Source organism: Palaemon carinicauda, chromosome 24, assembly GCF_036898095.1.
Source record: "Palaemon carinicauda isolate YSFRI2023 chromosome 24, ASM3689809v2, whole genome shotgun sequence".
NCBI lineage: Eukaryota > Metazoa > Arthropoda > Malacostraca > Decapoda > Palaemonidae > Palaemon > Palaemon carinicauda.
This window is the reverse complement of record NC_090748.1, coordinates 85,829,200-85,849,199: the sequence shown is the minus strand read 5'-3', so window position 1 is coordinate 85,849,199 and position 20,000 is coordinate 85,829,200. Positions and strand designations below refer to the sequence as shown.

The following is a 20,000-nucleotide window of genomic DNA, read 5'->3' as shown; positions in this document are numbered from 1 at the left end:
AAGTAACAAGAAAGGAAGGTCAACCACAATAGAATTGACATGTTTTGTTAACTTCGTTTCGAGACATGAGAGAGGGTGATTAACGATGACAAATACTTAAAAAAAAAACTGGTACGGCAACAATTACAGTTTCATATTACCATTATGTAATAGCAGCATTTTTATTACCTGAACTTTAGGTGGAATCATTAGCTGCTTAACAAGATGACTGCTTATGATGTTAGTGTAGTCCAGCCACAGTCATTCCTACAGAGACTGATAAAAGACATTTTAGATATTGTATGGAATTTATCAAATAGCTTTGGTCACATCACTACAGTTTATAAATACCTGACAATAAAAACAGCGTAATTCTCCCATCTGATCTACTTAATATTGTTACACAAACAAGTCTACGAATAAAAGCCTGCAGCTGTTTCTCTTGTAAGCCTTTTGGATCTCAGCAGTTCTTTCTAGCATGTATGCAACCCACCAGAATCTAGAGACTAAAGGGACCCGATGCATTATCAAATCTAACAAAGATGAAACTTACTCATCTCTACAAGGTTAAAATATTCGTTAAACCTCGCGTTTCCCTATTCTTACGTGAAAATTGATCTTCGCGTTGTGGGCAAGATGCTACCCATATCTCACTAATACACAACATTACACACACACAATATATATTCACGGGTATATATACTGTTACACACACACACACACACATATATATATATATATATATATGTGTATATATATATATATATATAGAAAGATAGATAGATAGATAGATAGATATTGTTATGTGTGCATATATTCTGTGTCCCACTTTTAAACCTTTCCCCTTACGGAGGTGACACAACACTTACAGACTGCAACGTAAAAGAGAATAAACTAAAATGACACTAAAACACACCATTAAAGTTTTCCTTTCTTTTATTTACCTTTCTTCAAACAAACTGAACTTCAGTGCACGTGGATCTACCGTCCTCAAAAATTAAATTTTAACCCCATAAAACATCGTAAACAATATTCCAAACTTTTTTAAACCCAGGAGAATCTACGTGTACCTGCAGGCAAGAGAGAGAGAGAGAGAGAGAGAGAGAGAGAGAGAGGAGAGAGAGAGAGAGAGGAGAGAGAGAGAGAGTCCTTCCACTATAGCATAAACAATTAAAGTAAGACGAATTATTTTTTTTCTCCACAGTAAAACAGCAAAACCATAAATAAATAGAGGAAAAATAGCAAATCCACGTGTACGTATTTAATAGAGAGAGAGAGAGAGAGAGAGAGAGAGAGAGAGGAGAGAGAGAGAGAGAGAGAGAGAGAGAGAGAGAGAGAGAGAGTGGGTAATCTTTCCTAGAAACAACTTTTCATGTATAACAAAATAAAAATCATCACAATGCTTTGGATATAAGACCAAAAAAGGCAAGTGAAAAAAAAAATACTTGACGAACAGGCTTCCAAAAAACAAGACCCAATTCTGAAAAGGACATTACACAAACACACACACACACACGTGTATATATATATATATATATATATATATATATATATATATATATATAGATGTGTTTCTTTGTTTGTAAGTGTGTGTATATATATATATATATATATATATATATATATATATATATATATATATATATACATATATATATATATATATATATGTGTGTGTGTGTGTGCGTGTGTTTGTTTTTAATTATATATGTGTATCTACATATATATATATATATATATATATATATATATGTATGCATGTATGTATGTATGTATATATTTACAAACAAATGAGTTAGAGATGTATTACAGTCAACTTAACACTATAATTTGCCATGACAGACTTTAACCAGATGGCTAAGGCTTATTGCAGGAGTAACAAACGTATTCTCTTACATCGTTAAACTAAACTTAAAACTTGCATAGCATGAGTATAAATTATCATGAATAAAAATATTCCTCAATTATGATTCCCTGATTCTTAGGTGAAAATAAAAAATATATCCAGAAATAAAAATGTGTCCCTTCGCTGTCAGATTCATAAATCTAAAAGATCAGCGAATATAATCATAAAATACTCTTGGGAATCTTGCTCTGAGGCTCAGATGTGTGAATTGCCACAACGATCCAGTTCGTTACATCTTGACGAGATACGAGATACCCTTGAAGCACCATACATGCAGTAGTGAATTTAACCAAAACTCCTATAGTCCATTTCTTTTATCGAGGCAGATTTGCACCGACTCGCAGCGATGCCCTTTTAGCTCGGAAAAGTTTCCTGATCGCTGATTGGTTAGAATTATCTCGTCCAACCAATCCGCGATCAGGATATTTTTCCGAGCTAAAAGGGCACCGCTGCGAGTCGGTGCAAATCTGCATCGCTAAAAGAAATTGACTATAGATACTCAGGCCCAAGACGGATTAACATCTTGCTCCGGCCAACATAAAATTAGTTACGCATTGTATTTCCAAAGTAACAAAACCATATATCTTGAGATCATCATCTAATAACTGAAATATTCTGTAATTGTAAACTTGAGTGGTCATACTATTATTTATACTAATTGTTTTATATTGTAAAATTCCATTAGTCCAATGAAGTTTTAACAGTTAAAGCACAAAGCACTACTCGAGATATATTGCGCAATCATATAATACATATGCATAATCAATTATTTAACAGCTAGTACCACATATAATTTCTTATATTTATGCTCTACTAATCGATCACCTTCCATAAATTAGAAGATATGTTAAATAATTTGTTCAGTGGTTTCCAATGGAATTAAAGAACAGAGAAGTTAAGGGAGAAGTACAACATACCGTATTAACATTTTATATGCTATAAGTAGTACTCAACTGACTTGTAAATAATCATGAGTAAGCCTCACCTTCAAGTTTCACGACATTCCGAATTCGATTGTGTATGCCATGATATTATTATTATTATTATTATTATTATTATTATTATTATTATTATTATTATTATTATTATTAAATGCTAAGCTACAACCCTAGTTGGAAAAGCAGAATGCTATAAGCCCTGGGGCCCCAACAGGGAAAATAGCTCAGTGAGGAAAGGAAACAAGGAAAAATAAAATATTTTAAGAACAGTAACAACTTTAAAATTAATATTTCCTAAATAAACAATAAAAACTTCAACAAAACAAGGGAAAGAGAAACTAGATAGAACAGTGTGCCTAAGTGTACCCTCAAGCAAGAGAACTCTAACCCAAGACAGTGGAAGACCATGGTACAGAGGCTATAGCACTACCAAAGACAAGAGAACAATGGTTTGATTTTGGAGTGTCCTTCTCCTAGAAGAGCTGCTTACCATAGCTAAAGAACATCAGACACGTTTCACTGGGTAGCTCAACATTTATTCCTGCCACATGCAAAACTTATCCTATTTGTGGAACAAACCTAACAACATCAATATAAATCGTATAAATATCCAGTATTATAAATAAGTGTTCAGATGACTACTTCTAACAGCTAAAGCCACTTTGATACGGCCACGTTTTTATCCTCGCAATTTGCTTATTACATTTATGAGTTACGCTGAGTGAGGCATTGTTTGCACACTATTCGTGCACTGCACATGCGAGTTCAACGGACAGCGGTATCATTTTGTTATTATTATTATTATTATTATTATTATTATTATCATTATTATTTCATGGTATACTCGTGTGTCACGCTTTTAAAGAAAACGAAAATAATTTCATGGTATACTCATTTTATTATTATTATTATCATTATTATTATTATTCCATTGAGACTTGGAAATAGAAGAGCAGTTATCAAGCAGTTATACGCACTATCTACGCATTGTGCTGCTAAAAAATGAGCCGAATAGGTACGCATTGAGACACACCGAGCTCGCAGAGCTTACGCTTGGTTCGTGCAAGTGGTAAGAACGTGGGATCGGTTGCTGTAGGTAGATAATATCAGTGTAAGGATCTTCCCATGAGGTTAAAAAAAAAAGGTAGAAAAGAATCAAGGCAGACGATAATGATAATTTCTGTTTTCCCTGCAGATTATCAATGCTACGTTATTTGCAGGTTTTGAATAACCTACTTATCTCTTAATAAGTGAAAATTATATCAATTTGTATTACAAGCCTTCATAATGGAATGGCAAAAGTGTATATATATATATATATATATATATATATATATATATATATATATATATATATATATATGTCTGTGTGTATACTGTATAAGCAATAGGTTTCAACACTTGCAATTAGAAACAAAAGACTACAATACAACATCAAACGTAATTGTAGGCAAGAAAAACGAAACCCTTCCCGAAAAAAAAAAAAAAAAAAAAAAAAAAAAGAAGTATTTGACAAAACATTTTCCCATCCAGACTGCGAGTTCAACGGACAGCGGTATTCAGAGGGATCTCGAGTATCAGTAACAGGAGATAAATGCGAGCACTGTTACTGCATCGGAGGCCAGGTCAACTGCACCACTTACTGTGGTAAGTAGTAAATTCATATGTGCGTCATCTAATTAGATCGCAATAATAAGTAGTAAATTCATATGTGCGTCATCTAATTAGATCGCAATAAGAAAAAAAAAATGTCAATGACATACTTTGAATTTTAGATCAATACTATAGTCCATTTCTTTTAGCGATGCATATTTGCACCGACTCGCGGCGGTGCCCTTTTAGCTCGGAAAAGTTTCCTGATCGCTGATTGGTTAGAATTATCTTGTCCAACCAATCAGCGATCCGGAAACTTTTCCGAGCTAAAAGGGCACCGCTGCGAGTCGGTGCAAATATGCATCGCTAAAAGAAATGGACTATAGTAGCAGTAATAATAGATATTTCCTAATTATTATCATAAAATACTAAATAAACGTAGTCTCTTAAGCATCTAGTTAGATTCTAGAGGAATGGCAAAAAGCTAAGTATACAAAACATGAACAGACTATTACAACATAACACAAACAGGCTCCAATGATGCTAACTAAATTGCAAAGCTTCCAACATTCTAAATTTCTGAAATTTTTAGAACTAAAACTGATAGTTTTTTTTCACTATCTTTATAGTGTACTGCAATGTAGTTAATACATAAAACACAAAACACGAACATACATTCATACACAAACAATATCTAACATAAACATATATATATATATATATATATATATATATATATATATATATATATATATATATATATATATATATATATATATTTGTCAGAGAAATTGCCCTTTTCTCAATATTTCAACAATCGACTTGAATTTGTATCCAATCAGTATTAACACAAACTAACAATCTTTATTATTATTATTATTATTATTATTAAATGCTAAGCTACAACCCTAGTTGGAAAAGCAGGATGCTATAAGCCCAGGGGCCCCAACAGGGAAAATAGCTCAGTGAGGAAAGGAAACAAGGAAAAATAAAATATTTTAAGAATAGTAACAACATTTAAATAAATATTTCCTATATAAACAATAAAAACTTCAACAAAACAAGAGAAAGAGAAACTAGATACAACAGTGTGCCTGAGTGTACCCTCAAGCAAGAGAACTCTAACCCAAGACAGTGGAAGGCCATGGTACAGAGGCTATAGCACTACCCAAGACTAGAGAACAATGGTTTGATTTTGGAGTGTCCTCCTAGAAGAGCTGCTTACCATAGCTAAAGAGTCTCTTCTACCCTTACCAAGAGGAAAGTAGCCACTGAACAATTACATTGCCGTAGTTAACCCCTTGGGTGAAGAAGAATTGTTTAGTAATCTCAGTGTTGTAGTGTTGTCAGGTGTATGAGGACAGAGGAGAATCTGTAAAGAATAGGCCAGACTATTCGGTGTCTGTGTAGGCAAAGGGAAAGAACCGTAACCAGAGAGAAGGATCCAATATGGTACTGTCTGGCCAGTCAAAGGACCCCCTAACTCTCTAGCGGTAGTATCTCAACGGGCGGCTGGTGCCCTGGCCAACCTACTACCTTACTTCCACTTTTTTTTTTTTTACATAACAACAACAATAATATTAACAACAACTCACTTCACCATATGTTCTATACAAATAGAAAGTTGAAATTGCATAAAATTTTACAACTAAAACGTCAAATTTCACTCCAAAAATACGTTAGTGATTTACAACCCCCAAATAGATATAATACAAAAAATAAAATAAATAGAAGTATTCAGAAACCCGTTTTTGACATTTTCATTATTATACAAAAAAATACTGAATAATAGGAACACACATTCAGCAGTTAAAAACAAATATCAAGCTCCTTACTGAATGCATTTCCATAGGAACTTCTCCAATAGCTTCCCTCTCAAGAATTCCATAACCACCAACTACACATATCTTCTAATACTTATAACTAGTGTACGCGACCCGTTAAAAATTACTGCTAAATATCTAGATAGATATGCACACACACACATTCAACCCTTCCCACTCCCTCCCCCTTTCCTGGCTACAAACCTCTCACCAGTGTATGACTACTCCCCTCCCCTAACCAGAGGGAAGGGAAGAGACAGAGTAGTTATACGTCTGGTAATACCGCTGGAAAGATACATACATGTATATTTATATATATATATATATATATATATATATATATATATATACATATATATACACATATACATATATATACATATATATATAAATATATAAATATATATATATATATATATATATATATATATATATATTTATATATTTATATATATACATATACATACACATAACCAGACACGCTCTTTATTATATAGGGGAGATGGCATTACAGTCACTTACCATAGCCAAATTTTCCCTCTTCTTCGATTCTTGTATTCAACATATATACCAGAAATTGTTATATTACCAAAACTTGTCAAATTTCGATTAAGGTGCTACTAAATAAAAGAGCTTTCCAAATACAAAGATATGTGACAAACAGACTTTAATTATTTCCTCTTTTTCAGATGACACTAATGACAAAACTTCTGCAGATGAATTTCCCAAAGGTTTTCCAGCTCACGAATCCAAGGGTGACTTAGACGTAAGTTAAAAGGAAAATTTAGTTTGATTTTCTTTGTGTGGAGTGTTGAGAAACTAACACTCTCTCTCTCTCTCTCTCTCTCTCTCTCTCTCTCTCTCTCTCTCTCTCTCTCTCTCTCTCTCTTTGATTTTCTTTGTGTGGAGTGTTGAGAAACTCTCTCTCTCTCTCTCTCTCTCTCTCTCTCTCTCTCTCTCTCTCTCTCTCTCTCTCTCTCTCTCTCTCTCTCTCTCTCTCTCTCTAAACTTAACATTCAATATCTACACCTTATATGAATAAAATAAGCATAGTCGTCCAAATTTACTCAGGAGTAAGAAACCTTAGTTGGAAACTAAATAAAGATAAATGGATGAAATAATTGTAAAAGCAATCACCTTAAGAAGGCCCAATTTTCCATGTCAATGCATTAGATAACCAATTAATATTAATCAAATCGCTATTATTCCCAGTCAAATTCAGAAGCACCTTCGTAACCCAAAATACTATGTTCCAAAGTGAAAAGAATACAACCAACAAGGTTCCCCTATCAAAATTAATCATTAATAAATTCGTAATTTTCCAGGATCAAACTTCTGGAGGTAGTCGGAGGAGTGCCTTTAAGGGACACATAAATATGGCGCGTATGAGCCGTGGAGAAGATGCTATCATCACAGATTTAACAGAAGCAAAGGTAAAATTATAATCACTGATACAATGCTTTACACAAGAACATTAATCTAAAGAATACAAATGTTCATTACCAATTTTGCTTAATTTTTTTAATTTCTATATGAAATATTTCCCTTAATATTTTTTAAATTCTATATGAAATATTTCCCTGTTCATGTTCAATATTAGTATTTTCTTATATATTATACATAATGGAGGAAATAAAATCCAAACCGGTCAAGTAAAGCTACTACAATACCGTATTTTAATTTTAGATTACATAGGTAAGAAATCTCTCATAAAATAAAAGTGATCTCTGACACTACTGCTTAGCAAGATATAGTATTGTATCCATCAGTCACTATACGATCATCACCACATAATTTCTCAAGACGTGACATATATGAATTACTTTTGCTTTAACCTTTTTAACACGTTTGAGCAATACCTCTCGATTTTTTAATAAAACTGAATTGTCAGGGCAACAAACTATAAAAACATTAAGAGATGTTTGCTACTAAATAATCTTCAAAATTCAATATAGTTTTTTTAAACACCCCCAAGTCCACATTGAATTACCTCGGATATTACTATCTTAAAATCATATACAGTACAGTAAAAGGTTAATTTTCTTGACTTTAAATTATTCACTCCAATGAAGCCAATAAACATAAGATTTTAGTTATGTCTGACTGTTTAAGCACATTTTTACACTGATTAAGCACTTTTAAATGATCCTTATTTAAATTGCCTAGATAATAAAACAAATTTATTTCCATTCTACACATAGTCCCTCTTAAGAAATACAACATCCGACGAACCTTTAGAAACCACAAATGATGAAAATTCTGAACCTGAAGAGCTCACTGAAGAAGAAGAATCTCAAGCAGATGATCAAGAAGAAGAGGAAAACACAGAAAATTCTCCAGATCAAGTTACAAGAAAGAGAGTTACAAACAGGAGAAGATTAACAGGTGGCATATCTCGCCCATCCAGGGATGACATAGAAAACAGAAGAAAGCAAACCAGATTTACAACACAAAGGATACCCCCAAGAATACGACCTCCTCAATCAGTGAGGCCGATCACAAGACCAAATCCCAGGATAAAGTTCAATAAAGAGAGGAAGCAGTCTACCTTCAATTCAGCTTCTAAAATTCACACATCCTCTGAATCCACCACAACTACTACTACTCTTAAGCAAACAGCCACAACTGATAAAAATGATCTTGACAAGGCTAATGAACTTGATACCACTATTCAGAATGTTGTAGACCAAACTACTAGGTCTTATGCCAATAGCATAGCCACTACCAATGGCCCTTCATTAGGTACATTTACCAAATCACACGATCCACAGAATCTACAAAGTCCATCTACTGAAGCAAATGATAGCATACCTGTGTCATCAGAGAGATCAACTACCACAGAATCTCAAGCTAGGCCGACCCGTTTTTCACGGCTACCATTCCCACCACGGAGACCATTTCAAAGAGAAAGTCTAAGTTCTAGACTGAAATCACGAAATGAACTAAGAGAAAAAAACAAAAACCAAGAGTCAACCACCACCAGAGACCTTACAACGCCTGCCAGATTTCTACGACCATCATTTCCGAGAACTACGCCACTTCTGTCTTCCACTACAACAGAAGAACCAAAATCATTCCTAACTTCGAATGCTCAAGAAATTACCACAATTTTGCCCACGGAAGTGGAAGAAGATCAAGCATCTATTTCACCTCAAGAAGTAACAGAAAGACCACAGTCAATAATTTCTTCAGAAACAACAGAAGAATCAGTTTTAATAAATACAGAGAGAGAAACTTCTCAAACAGATGATTATACACAGGCTGATTATGAACTTGGAACTACAATTCCTCAGGATATAGAAACTGTCACTTCAGGTTACGATGATGCAACCATATTGTATAACTTAGAGCGTGAAACAGATCTACTTTATAATACTGAAGTATATCAAGGCACAGAATACAACTCTTCAGGCGATATTGGCTTTGAACCTTTATACACTTACTCAACTCAAAGAGTGTCAACCTTAGACCCTCTTCTTCCTGAGAATGATTCAACAACAACAGATGATCCAACAGTCGTGATTACAACTCAGACTCCCTTTCCAGCAAGTATCTCACAGTCCACAGCTACTGCAACCTCTACCATTTTAACAAGCACTATGTCTGAAGACGAAATACTACCAGAGGTAGTTTCAGTTGGGATGTGATTTTGGCAATATAGGTCATATTGTGAAATATATATCAGTTATTCATATAGTGAAATGCCATTCAAGGTAAAACAATGATTTTAAATAAACACAGTACAATAATGTCTATCGAATGTCTCAGTGTTCTATAATAGTTACAGTACAAATAAACAACTCGTTTCTTTTTTTTTTACTAAGATGTTAACCACTATATTTACAACTGATATGTATTTGCAAATATGCTTGAAAGTCTTAACTGTCTAGCTTGAAGCATGTATACCTTGGTGGTTACCTGCTATACTTTCAAGCATGATCTTTATTTGGTTTATAACAGCAAATCAACATAAGTTGAAAAGAAATCTTTCTAGTGTGGCAATGATAGTCTTAAGAAAACTAGTTTCACATGCAATCATCCTTCCACTCTATATAAGAATAATACTCGGCTTAGGTTTCTTTCAAGATTTTCAGAGCTGCATGACAATGATGTTTCACCATTAATAATGCACCAGCACTCATGCCTAAAAGGTCATTACTGAAATTTCTTAACTAATATACTGTATGATAACCTCTATACTCCTCTGGTCATATATTCTTTTTTTCTCAAAGTTAAATTGTCTGCAAGTCGCCTAAATATCTATTTTAATAAAAATTAATTGTAATATTCTCTATTAGTTAAAACATAATTTAGTACAAAAGAATAAAAATCACCTACAATGGTTTTACACTAGGTCTCAATGGAAAATAACTTTAAGCACTACAAAACAGTCATAATTTACCAAAGAATCCAACAACCTTATGAAAAATTATAGTACATTAACTTTGCATAAAAAAGTCACAGCTGCGTGCTAAAATGGAAAGGGAAAATATACAATAGCTATAGCCTAGCAACATAGATATTCCACAACATTTGACAGATTCGATAAATATCACCTGTTGATAAATTCACACTTTTAAAAACAGTAAAATTCATTACATTGTGATAAATCTTAACTATTACGCTGGTATGAATGTACAACCTTAGGAAGATCATAATCTGCATTGATATTACTGTAGATAAATGTTAACATAGCTTCAAATATCAACCCTTGAACCCCCTAAAAGTCTAGCTTATATTTCAGTTACAACCACCTCAATAAGTAATTAACATCCTCTGGAATACAAGAACATTCAGCGTCAAAATATTTAAACTTAGAGAGAATTAACAAACCCTGCTGTGAATTTCATAAATCAGAGATTAAAAAAATACACACTTCATTTACAATTTAGTATCAGTTTCTGTCCTAAATCCATCTTATTATAGAAAGGATATCAGTTGAGTATAAATTTGTCTCACTTATAAAGGATTCTTTGATAAATTCTTAATGCACCATTAGCTGTAATCTACTGAATAGCTCCTGAATAGTAAATAGAACTGTAGCCCCACGAACAATAGTTACTTCCTCTCTAGCAAAGAAATAATATATCGTAATGTTTTCTAAAATATTAGATTATTCAAGACAAGGCTCTTACTCTAAAGGGAAGGAAGTCAAATGATTTTGAATAAGCAGACAGTTGAGTCTCCCTATTTATATGAGAAAAATTTCATTTTATAAAGGATTTGACTGACTATCCCTTGGAATGAAAGCTTTGTTACATTACTAGTGGATATTTCAAAAGAAACAATTATATTTATCAAGTTAAATTACTCCTATAGGTCATACTCGAGAATTCATGAGACTATGATACCTTTGACTGCATAATCTGACTTTCTACATAAAGTAACCCTTAAAAATATTTTTTTACACATAGAAAAGTAGTTGAAAAGATATAGATTTATAATAAAACACAGTCAACTACTGCAATGTACACCTATTTTATTGTTAAGTATAAAATTTGTGTAACCTAGTATTTAAGTTTTAGACAAATTAATTTTCTACATTACACTGAGAAACTTATTTCTGACAAAAAATGCTATGCGATCCTGTACTATGACATCAATTAGTGTATGTGAGAAATCTATAAAAAAAGGAGTTAAGAAGTCTTCCAGTGCATAATTTATGACAGAAAATGTACCAGTGACTTGACAACAATTGAGAAGTGACAGAAAAAGAGGTCGGGTAATAAGGCTTTTGACAAATATTTATTTTCATCTCTGACAAAAAAAAGACAAGAAGTGATTTACAGAAACTATAATAATACAGACTACAATATCTTAACAAATAATTACTGGAAAAATTGGTTCTACAAAAAGACAAAGCCAATACCTAAGACAATTACTGCACACTTCAAAGCATGGAGCAAGAGTTTTTCTACTGACCTGAAAATTGAAATGTGCCAAAATGCCTCCCTATGAATTTCCAAAGATTCCTTCTGAAAATGTGCCAGCTTAGAATAGTGATAAGGGGAAACAAATTCTAGTGCATCAACTTCACTTCTTAACCTGTTCATGCAACCCACATTAATGCTTTGTTAGCTCCTCCATGAGATGCGTTAACTAATTTGAAAATTTAGCATTTCGATATAACTCTATAATTAGGGAACTTCCATGTTATCTTATTAAATTGAGATATTTTCAGTGAACCATATAATTAAAATATATGCAATAGGATGGCAAATTAAAGATAAATATAATTAAAATATATGCAATAGGATGGCAAATTAAAGATAAATATATTGGTAACATCATATTACAACTACAGCTGCATAATGATGTTTTGATATTCTTTTCATTAGACATAAGAATTTACAAGATTTTCTTTTTCAGATTTCAAGATCTGGCCATGCAGGAGCAGCTTTCTTGGTCCCTGGCATTTACGAACTATCTTCCCCTACCCCAAATCGTAATCTTAACATAAATAAGGCAGTGGAGGTTGGAACAGGGGTAAATGTAAAAGGAAACTTAGATAATGCAGTAGCATTTGGACCTATCCTAATTTCTGATAACAAAGTTCGTGTAGATCGCCAAAACAGAGAGTTCAATGCAACAGAAGAAACTGAAACAACTGCTGTTGATAGTACGGTTGCTACAGAATTTCCCGAGGAGACAACTTTCATCACTGCAGATGAAATAAATATAACTAATGATGCTTCAACCAATGATGAATCGTCAATTGACTATGAAACTGGTACAGAAGAAATAACGACAGTGTTTCCAACTTTATCACTGGGTAGAGATACGACGATAAAATCACTGAGTGAGTTACTCTCCCAAGCAACCACAGAGCCAACAAGCACAACTACTGGAGTTCCTTCGTCAACACCTGAAAGTGTAGATTACATAGTAGCTGGTGACCTTGAGGACACAGAAACAAACTTTCCTTCGTATGACATTACAGTTGGAACGTCCGTCTTAGCTAGGCCATTAGCAACTGGTGTCGGAGAGGTCATCCCAGTGGACATTGAACCTGAACATAAATCCCCTGAAATAGAAAGCGGACCAGTAATACAGGAAAAAAACCCAACATTGCTGACAGCACTTTTAAATATCCTGACAAGAACAGAACCACCAAGGCCAGAAACAATTTCACCACAGTCAGGTCCAGAGAGACTTCCTCCACCTCCACCTCCACCTGGAAGGCTACCACCTCCAACTGGAAGGCTACCACCTCCACCTACACCTGGAAGGCTACCACCTCCACCTGGAAGGCTACCACCTCCTCCTCCTCCTCCTTCTTCCTCGTTCATCGCATCATCTTTCAGACCTCGTCCTAGACCAAACAGTAGACCAAGTAGACCAGACTTCATCCCACCAAGATTCCGTCCTCCACCACCACCAAAGGCAACAGAAAGAGATACAACAGAAGAACCAGAAACCAGTACTGACCCCTCATCAGCAAGCCCAATCATCTTTGTGCCTACAGCATCAGAGGCAGACTTCATTGCCCCAACAACAGAATCAACCGGGGTTGTTAACAAACCTGTATCAGGATTTGGGAGGCCAGATCATATAGCTAATATTCCAATTCATATTGTAAACAATGAGGATGAAATTCCAATACCTGACCTTCCAAACAGACATGTTGTGGAAATTAACAGTGATATTAACAGTAGGAATAACCTTCCTACCATACCAGATTACTTTCATAATCAGCCACTAGCTACCCCACCTCGAGTGAATAGTCCTACCAGCCCTGAAAGACTTCCCTCTAAACCTGTTATTGAAGGAGGGTTCCAAGCAATAAAAGACGAAGGCATTGAACCAAACTTTGACAATGACTATGAGTATGATGAATATGGATCACCAATTCTCCCACCTTCACTTCCCAACCTCCAGTAAGTCAAATTTTGGTTTTAAAAGAAACATTTTCTTTGCTGTTAATCCAAAGGACTTAATTAGTAGGGTCTGTATTGCTATAACCCTGAAATAAGCCATAATTCCACCATACAGTATTACGTCAGTTTTAAATTTGGAAAAAAATATATATTTCAAAATGAGTCATAGTTCAATAGTTTTCTCTGCTAAAATTTTCTAAAAGTATGCCCCAAATCCCTAGAAAGACAAAACAATGATAATGCCAATAATGTTAACGAAATTCACTTGAAAATGGTCAGGTTTAAAATAAAATTAAAATGAAGGCAGAGAGAATGAAAAGAGAACATTAGTGATAATGTAGGTATAACCTTTAAAACAGGGGTGGTCCAGTTAAGGGTACCATGTACAATGCCAAGCACAAGGCAGAGTATGCTGTATTAAAGGTATTTTGAAGTATCCCGTATCTCTTTGCTGTATTGATTTATATAGGTTATTTTCAGTTCCACTGATTTCTTCTCTAATAGTTGTCCAACGTCTACAATTAAATTTTCTCCTTTGAAGAACAAATTCTTGAGGCCAGCACTGTCTAAAAAGTGTTCATTTTTTTTTTTTTTTTTTTTTTTTTGCCCTTGACCATTATGATTAGAAGGAAAGTTCTTAGAATCAATGTCAAGAGAAGGCAGAGAATGCCATGGATAGGGGGCACAGAAGAAAAATATAGAACAGTTCAAGCAATACAAGACTGACAGACCTAACTTCATCTAATAAATACGAGTTTTGGATGGATGGATTGAGTATGGAATTAGGCCATATGGCCAGGTGCTGAGGTCAGTGTGGCCATTCAGAGCTGAGATGCAACTGTGGGGGGGGGACCCTGTAATTGCACAAGGAAGTAAACTTGAAAGAGGTTGGCCAGCATGATGGAAGAAAAAAGTGAAAACAGAGCTAAGATATAAGGATAATAAATGGATGCAGTTATAGACCAAGTTTAAATTCTGGTTTTATTTCATCTATGTCTCTCATTTTTTGTTTGCTAATATTTCCCCTAAATACAGCTTGTAAAAAGTAAAGATAAGTATAATCCAGATTCATTTTATATAGCCTTTTGAGTATTCGTTTATAACATATAAGCCATTTACCTTTACTTCTGTTCTATTACCTCCGCCAAGGAGAATATATTTTCGAGACTGTTTATTACCGCCCCCCCCCCCAAAAAAAAAAAAAGTTATGTTATCGAGTCAGTTTATTTAGTTATTCATTTGTCTGTGGGCAGGATTACGTCCAAACTACTCCACAGGATTTGGACCAAATTTTCACCACAGATAGATCTTAGGTCAAGGACGATCTCATTAAATTTTGGAGATGGTCCGGATCCGGATTCTAGATCCGAATTTGAATTTTTCACAATTTTAAAGATTGTCAAAACAAACTGCCGGATTTTGACGAAATTTCCACCATTCTATTAACTTTTGGAGATGATCCAGTACCGGATCCGGATTTGCATTTTTTACAATTTTAAAGATTACGTCAAAACAAATTGACACATTGGATTTTCGCCAAATTTTAACAAGGGATAGATATTATGCGTATGATGCAACCATGAAATTTTCGAGGTGATACGGATCAAGATCATGATTCTGAATAAACATTACACTTTCTACACTCCAAAATCAAACCATTGCTCTCTAGACTTGGGCAGTGCCATAACCTCTGTACCATAGTCTTCCACTGTCTTGGGTTAGAGTTCTCTTGCTTAAGGGTACACTCGGGCACACTTCTATCTAGTTTCTCTTCCTCTTGTTTTGTTAAAGTTTTTTATAGTTTTATATAGGAAATATTTATTTCAATGTTGTTACTATTCTTAAAATATTCTATTTTTCCTTGTTTCCTTTCCTCACTGGGCTATTTTCCCTGTTGGGGCCCTTGGGCTTATAGCATCCTGCTTTTCCAACTAGGGTTGTAGCTTAGCATTTAATAATAATAATAATAATAATAATAATAATATGGTACAGTTAGCATATGAAAAGTGGGTGGAGATATCCGTAGACTTTACTTAAATTATGGCAATATTCATTGGCGGAGGTCTGAAATCTCAGATGGCTCTTGTTTACCCAAGCTATCTTGAAATATTCTACTTCAGTGTTATTAAAAATACTCAATTAACCATAAACACAAAATATGCTTTGTTACCAAATCTAATCCAACGCACAATTTTCATTCAACAGAATCATTCCATTTGAGGTAGGTGATGCATTAGTAAAAAAACAGGAAATTGGCATTGCTGGAGATGAATTCAAATCGCCTATACTTCTTAGAGAGACAAGTAAGTATCTTCCATTTTATATCCTACTGTTTAAATTGAACCTTAAATGTCTATTAGTTTCTTATGAAATATATATGCTGAGTATCTTGTTCATGAATTTTCAGACAATTATAATTAATTTTCTAACTTCTAAATGTCACACATTTTATAGTTTCTTTTTCATTTATAATTCGAGTCATAAAACCTTCATTCTTAAACTTTAATTTCCAGATTCCAAATAAATGAAATTCAAAGTTTGAAACTGCAATTATATTTCTTACTCGTGATCGATAAGAAAGTTTATAATTTCTGGATGGCAAGAACTGTTCGCTTTCAAAAGATTCTTCCATTTCCTAAACTTTTTCTAAATTATCTGGGGTTTCAAAGTTGACTACAAAATATAATTTTCCCCGTAATTGATTATTATTATCATTATAATTATCATTTTTATCCGTATTATGAGCCAAATTGCAAAACAAAGTTGGAAAACAGAAAGCCAAAAACCCTAAACCTAGAATCAAGGAAAAAAGGCCAATACGGAAAAAGGAAACAGAGGTAAAGAATTAATTAAAAATATGAATACCATAAGATAAATCTGATTAATGATAAAGTCAAATAATTAAGAAACATTACGTATGAAACAAGTCTCATGTCCATCTGATCAATTTAAAACTTAAAATCATCAATACATCTGAACTATAAAAAAATAGTTCCATAATGCCCAAGACATACCTCCATAATTTTCCTTTAAAAAAACCGTATAGTAATCCCTCCACAAAGATACTTCTGAACAACCCAGTAACATCCAAGTTCAAATTTATAAAGAAGTGAATGTAATATGGACCCAACAATAAGTTGCAGAAGCTTAGCCAAGGACCGGTTATTTTTATGACTGTTTAAACAATTTTAATCAAGAGTCTTACTGGAAAACCAGGTTTGTGAGACTTCACTACACACAATTAAAGATAACGAAGTTTTAAACTGCAGTTTTCACGTTCACCTGTCATAGCACAATTTCTGCCGAAAACATTGTCTGAATAAGTTTACACTAATGACTTACACATGGATCCAAATCTAATTATCAGAGGGTGTCTACCTCTGCTGATAATGTTTCCATCTTCTATAAATAAAACGATCCTCTTTTACATTCACAATGCTTGGATTATTCACTTGAGTTGTATGCATAAATACCAAGTACAAAATTCCCTTTGTCAATATGAGTAGATGAAAAATGGAAAAGATGCAGAAATTTCCATTTGATGTTCTGGAGGAAAACTTTTTAGTTTTCAACAAAATCAAATACAGCCAAAGTTTTCGATGACATAAGATCTCTCATCTAATTTTCCAAGTTTACATTCTATGTAAATATGCACAGCAGAGAGAATTTAAGATTTCATTAAACCGATTTTTCAATATATGCCACAATATTGGCTAGTAAAATAATAACAACCATAATAATAAAAAATAACAGGGTTCATTTAAATGTTTTATAATTTTGACACATATAAACGGCGCAAGAGGAATTAAATTATCAATATTAAACATTACTAAGTAATCATCAACGAATTTGTTGCCTAAGAAATGCAAAATTAATACTTAACCCATATCTCCTGTTCACATATGATTAAAATCTTTATTTCCTTCAAAATGAAATTCAATTACATAAATAGACTAGATTTTCTTGTCAAATTTCGCCAGTACAAAGAAATATGCAATATTTTAATTACACGAATTAAAAGTGTCAACTTACCAATAAAAACTAAATATCTTGCAGGCTCTGACAATCCAGAAAATCAAAGAACCCCTGACACGACAGAAGTTCCAACTACAACAACTCGACGGTCCTTGTTACACCCGCCAATTGGAGACCGCCGTCATGCAATCCTTCCATCACATAGACGTCCTTACCCTAGCAACCGTCCAGGCACTGACACCTCAACCAGAAGACCTTTCGTACCACCCCGTCGTCCAGGAGACAGACCCACGAGGGCACCCCCCATCTTCACAACAAAAACTACCTCAAGACCAGAAGATGAAAGTGAACTTACAGACATCGATGAATCAAGCTTCTCAAGTGCCAAGCCTATCATACCCTTTGAAGAGGTGCCTTCCTTCATCCCACCACGACACACTACACAAAACACTGAAGAAATTACTACCACTGCAATCCTTACCACATCAACCACCACACCTTTACAAACAACAACGCCCACTACAACTAGTTCCACAACTACTACTACTCCTGCGCCTGTAGTTTCCAACGACATAATCAATCTGTTGCTTCAGGATCCATCTCGACTTGCCGAAGGGCAAAGCAGGCCACCTGTGAGGTTTACCCAACAACATACTACACCAAAGCCTAGAATCCCAATCAAGGTCACGACTGCTCTTCCAGCGATACCAGAAGCTGTCAAAAATCAAATGCCACTAGTAACGGATCCTGTCCTTGCATCTGGTAAGTCTGCGTAGTGTGTGGGAAAAAAATGCATTAAGACCGCAATTAAATCACAGTAAAATAAAAAGTATTACCATGGCTATAGTTTAAACATATATTTTGATTAAACAACATAATCTAATCGTACTTCAAAGGATAACACTGCTTATCTTTAATTTTCAAAATGAAAACAAACTAAACATTATGAAACTAAAATTTTATGCCTATGATGTATACAAATAAACATTTTCCAAGCGCTCTTTCAAAATGTTGAATTAACTATTGTTTTCTATTTTCCCTCAGGACTTCTAAAACTTTCTGGATGTAACATCTATGGACGATTGTACGCCGTCGGTGGCCAAATTACCGAGTTAACAACGGGCTGCAAAGAGTGTCGTTGCACTCATCTTGGTGTTCAGTGCCTCCCAGTGTGCTGAACACATTAATTGACAATTGTGAGGAATACAAAGACTCAATATCAGTACCATGCAGGAAGTGTGGATCCTTAATGGTGGTGTTTCGTCTGGTTTTAATGAGGAATGGAATGTTTGATCCAATGTGGTCACACAACTTGCCAAGAGATATGTAATGCAAGTGGAATGCAGTGCGATTTTAACAATTTTCAGTAAGATGGTTATACTGTGTACAAAATCTGTTTGATACAACTGCTCCCGTTTGCACATTTCACCAAAACATGGTGGAAAATTAAGTACTTTGACTTGAGTCCTACATTGAATATTATCCGTTTAAATTTGCTCTAAAAGTTACAATTGCAATAAAAATTAACACATCCAAGTGAAAAAAGGAAGTGGTTCATAATGATAAATCTAACATATTCTTAAGTCATACGTTACAAGAATTTCTTAAGCATATCTATTCTTACATACAGAATTTGTATGTCTTACGGTTACTTGTAAATGTTAAAACAGATCTTTTATACCAAAACTTGTTTTATCATATTCAAAGTGTTTTTGACAACTAAATTAATTATTAATCATAATCTGAGCCCATCTTTCCAGGAACATAACGATATAGAAGTGAACTGAAGTACAACTTCAATTCAGGTCCATCTAAAGTATCATTTACCATGCAGTAAGAGGCAAATTTTGACATTTACAGCCACATTTACTTTCTTACATTATATTTTACACGATATAACTCGATTTCA

At 34.0% G+C, this 20,000-nt stretch overlaps 1 protein-coding gene across 1 annotated transcript in view; it reads left to right on the top strand.

Annotated features, from left to right (window-relative positions):
- Positions 1–20,000, top strand: part of LOC137618461 (mucin-2-like) — a 25,311-nt gene that overhangs the window by 4,680 nt on the left and 631 nt on the right. The window contains exons 2-9 of the mRNA XM_068348624.1: positions 4,357–4,470; positions 6,929–7,005; positions 7,565–7,672; positions 8,441–9,865; positions 12,609–14,116; positions 16,322–16,419; positions 18,173–18,853; positions 19,136–20,000. The exon at positions 19,136–20,000 is cut by the window's right edge and continues 631 nt beyond it. Coding sequence (XP_068204725.1) covers positions 4,357–4,470; positions 6,929–7,005; positions 7,565–7,672; positions 8,441–9,865; positions 12,609–14,116; positions 16,322–16,419; positions 18,173–18,853; positions 19,136–19,269 — 4,145 coding nt within the window. The 3' untranslated portion in view covers positions 19,270–20,000. The remainder of the gene's footprint in view (positions 1–4,356; positions 4,471–6,928; positions 7,006–7,564; positions 7,673–8,440; positions 9,866–12,608; positions 14,117–16,321; positions 16,420–18,172; positions 18,854–19,135) is intronic.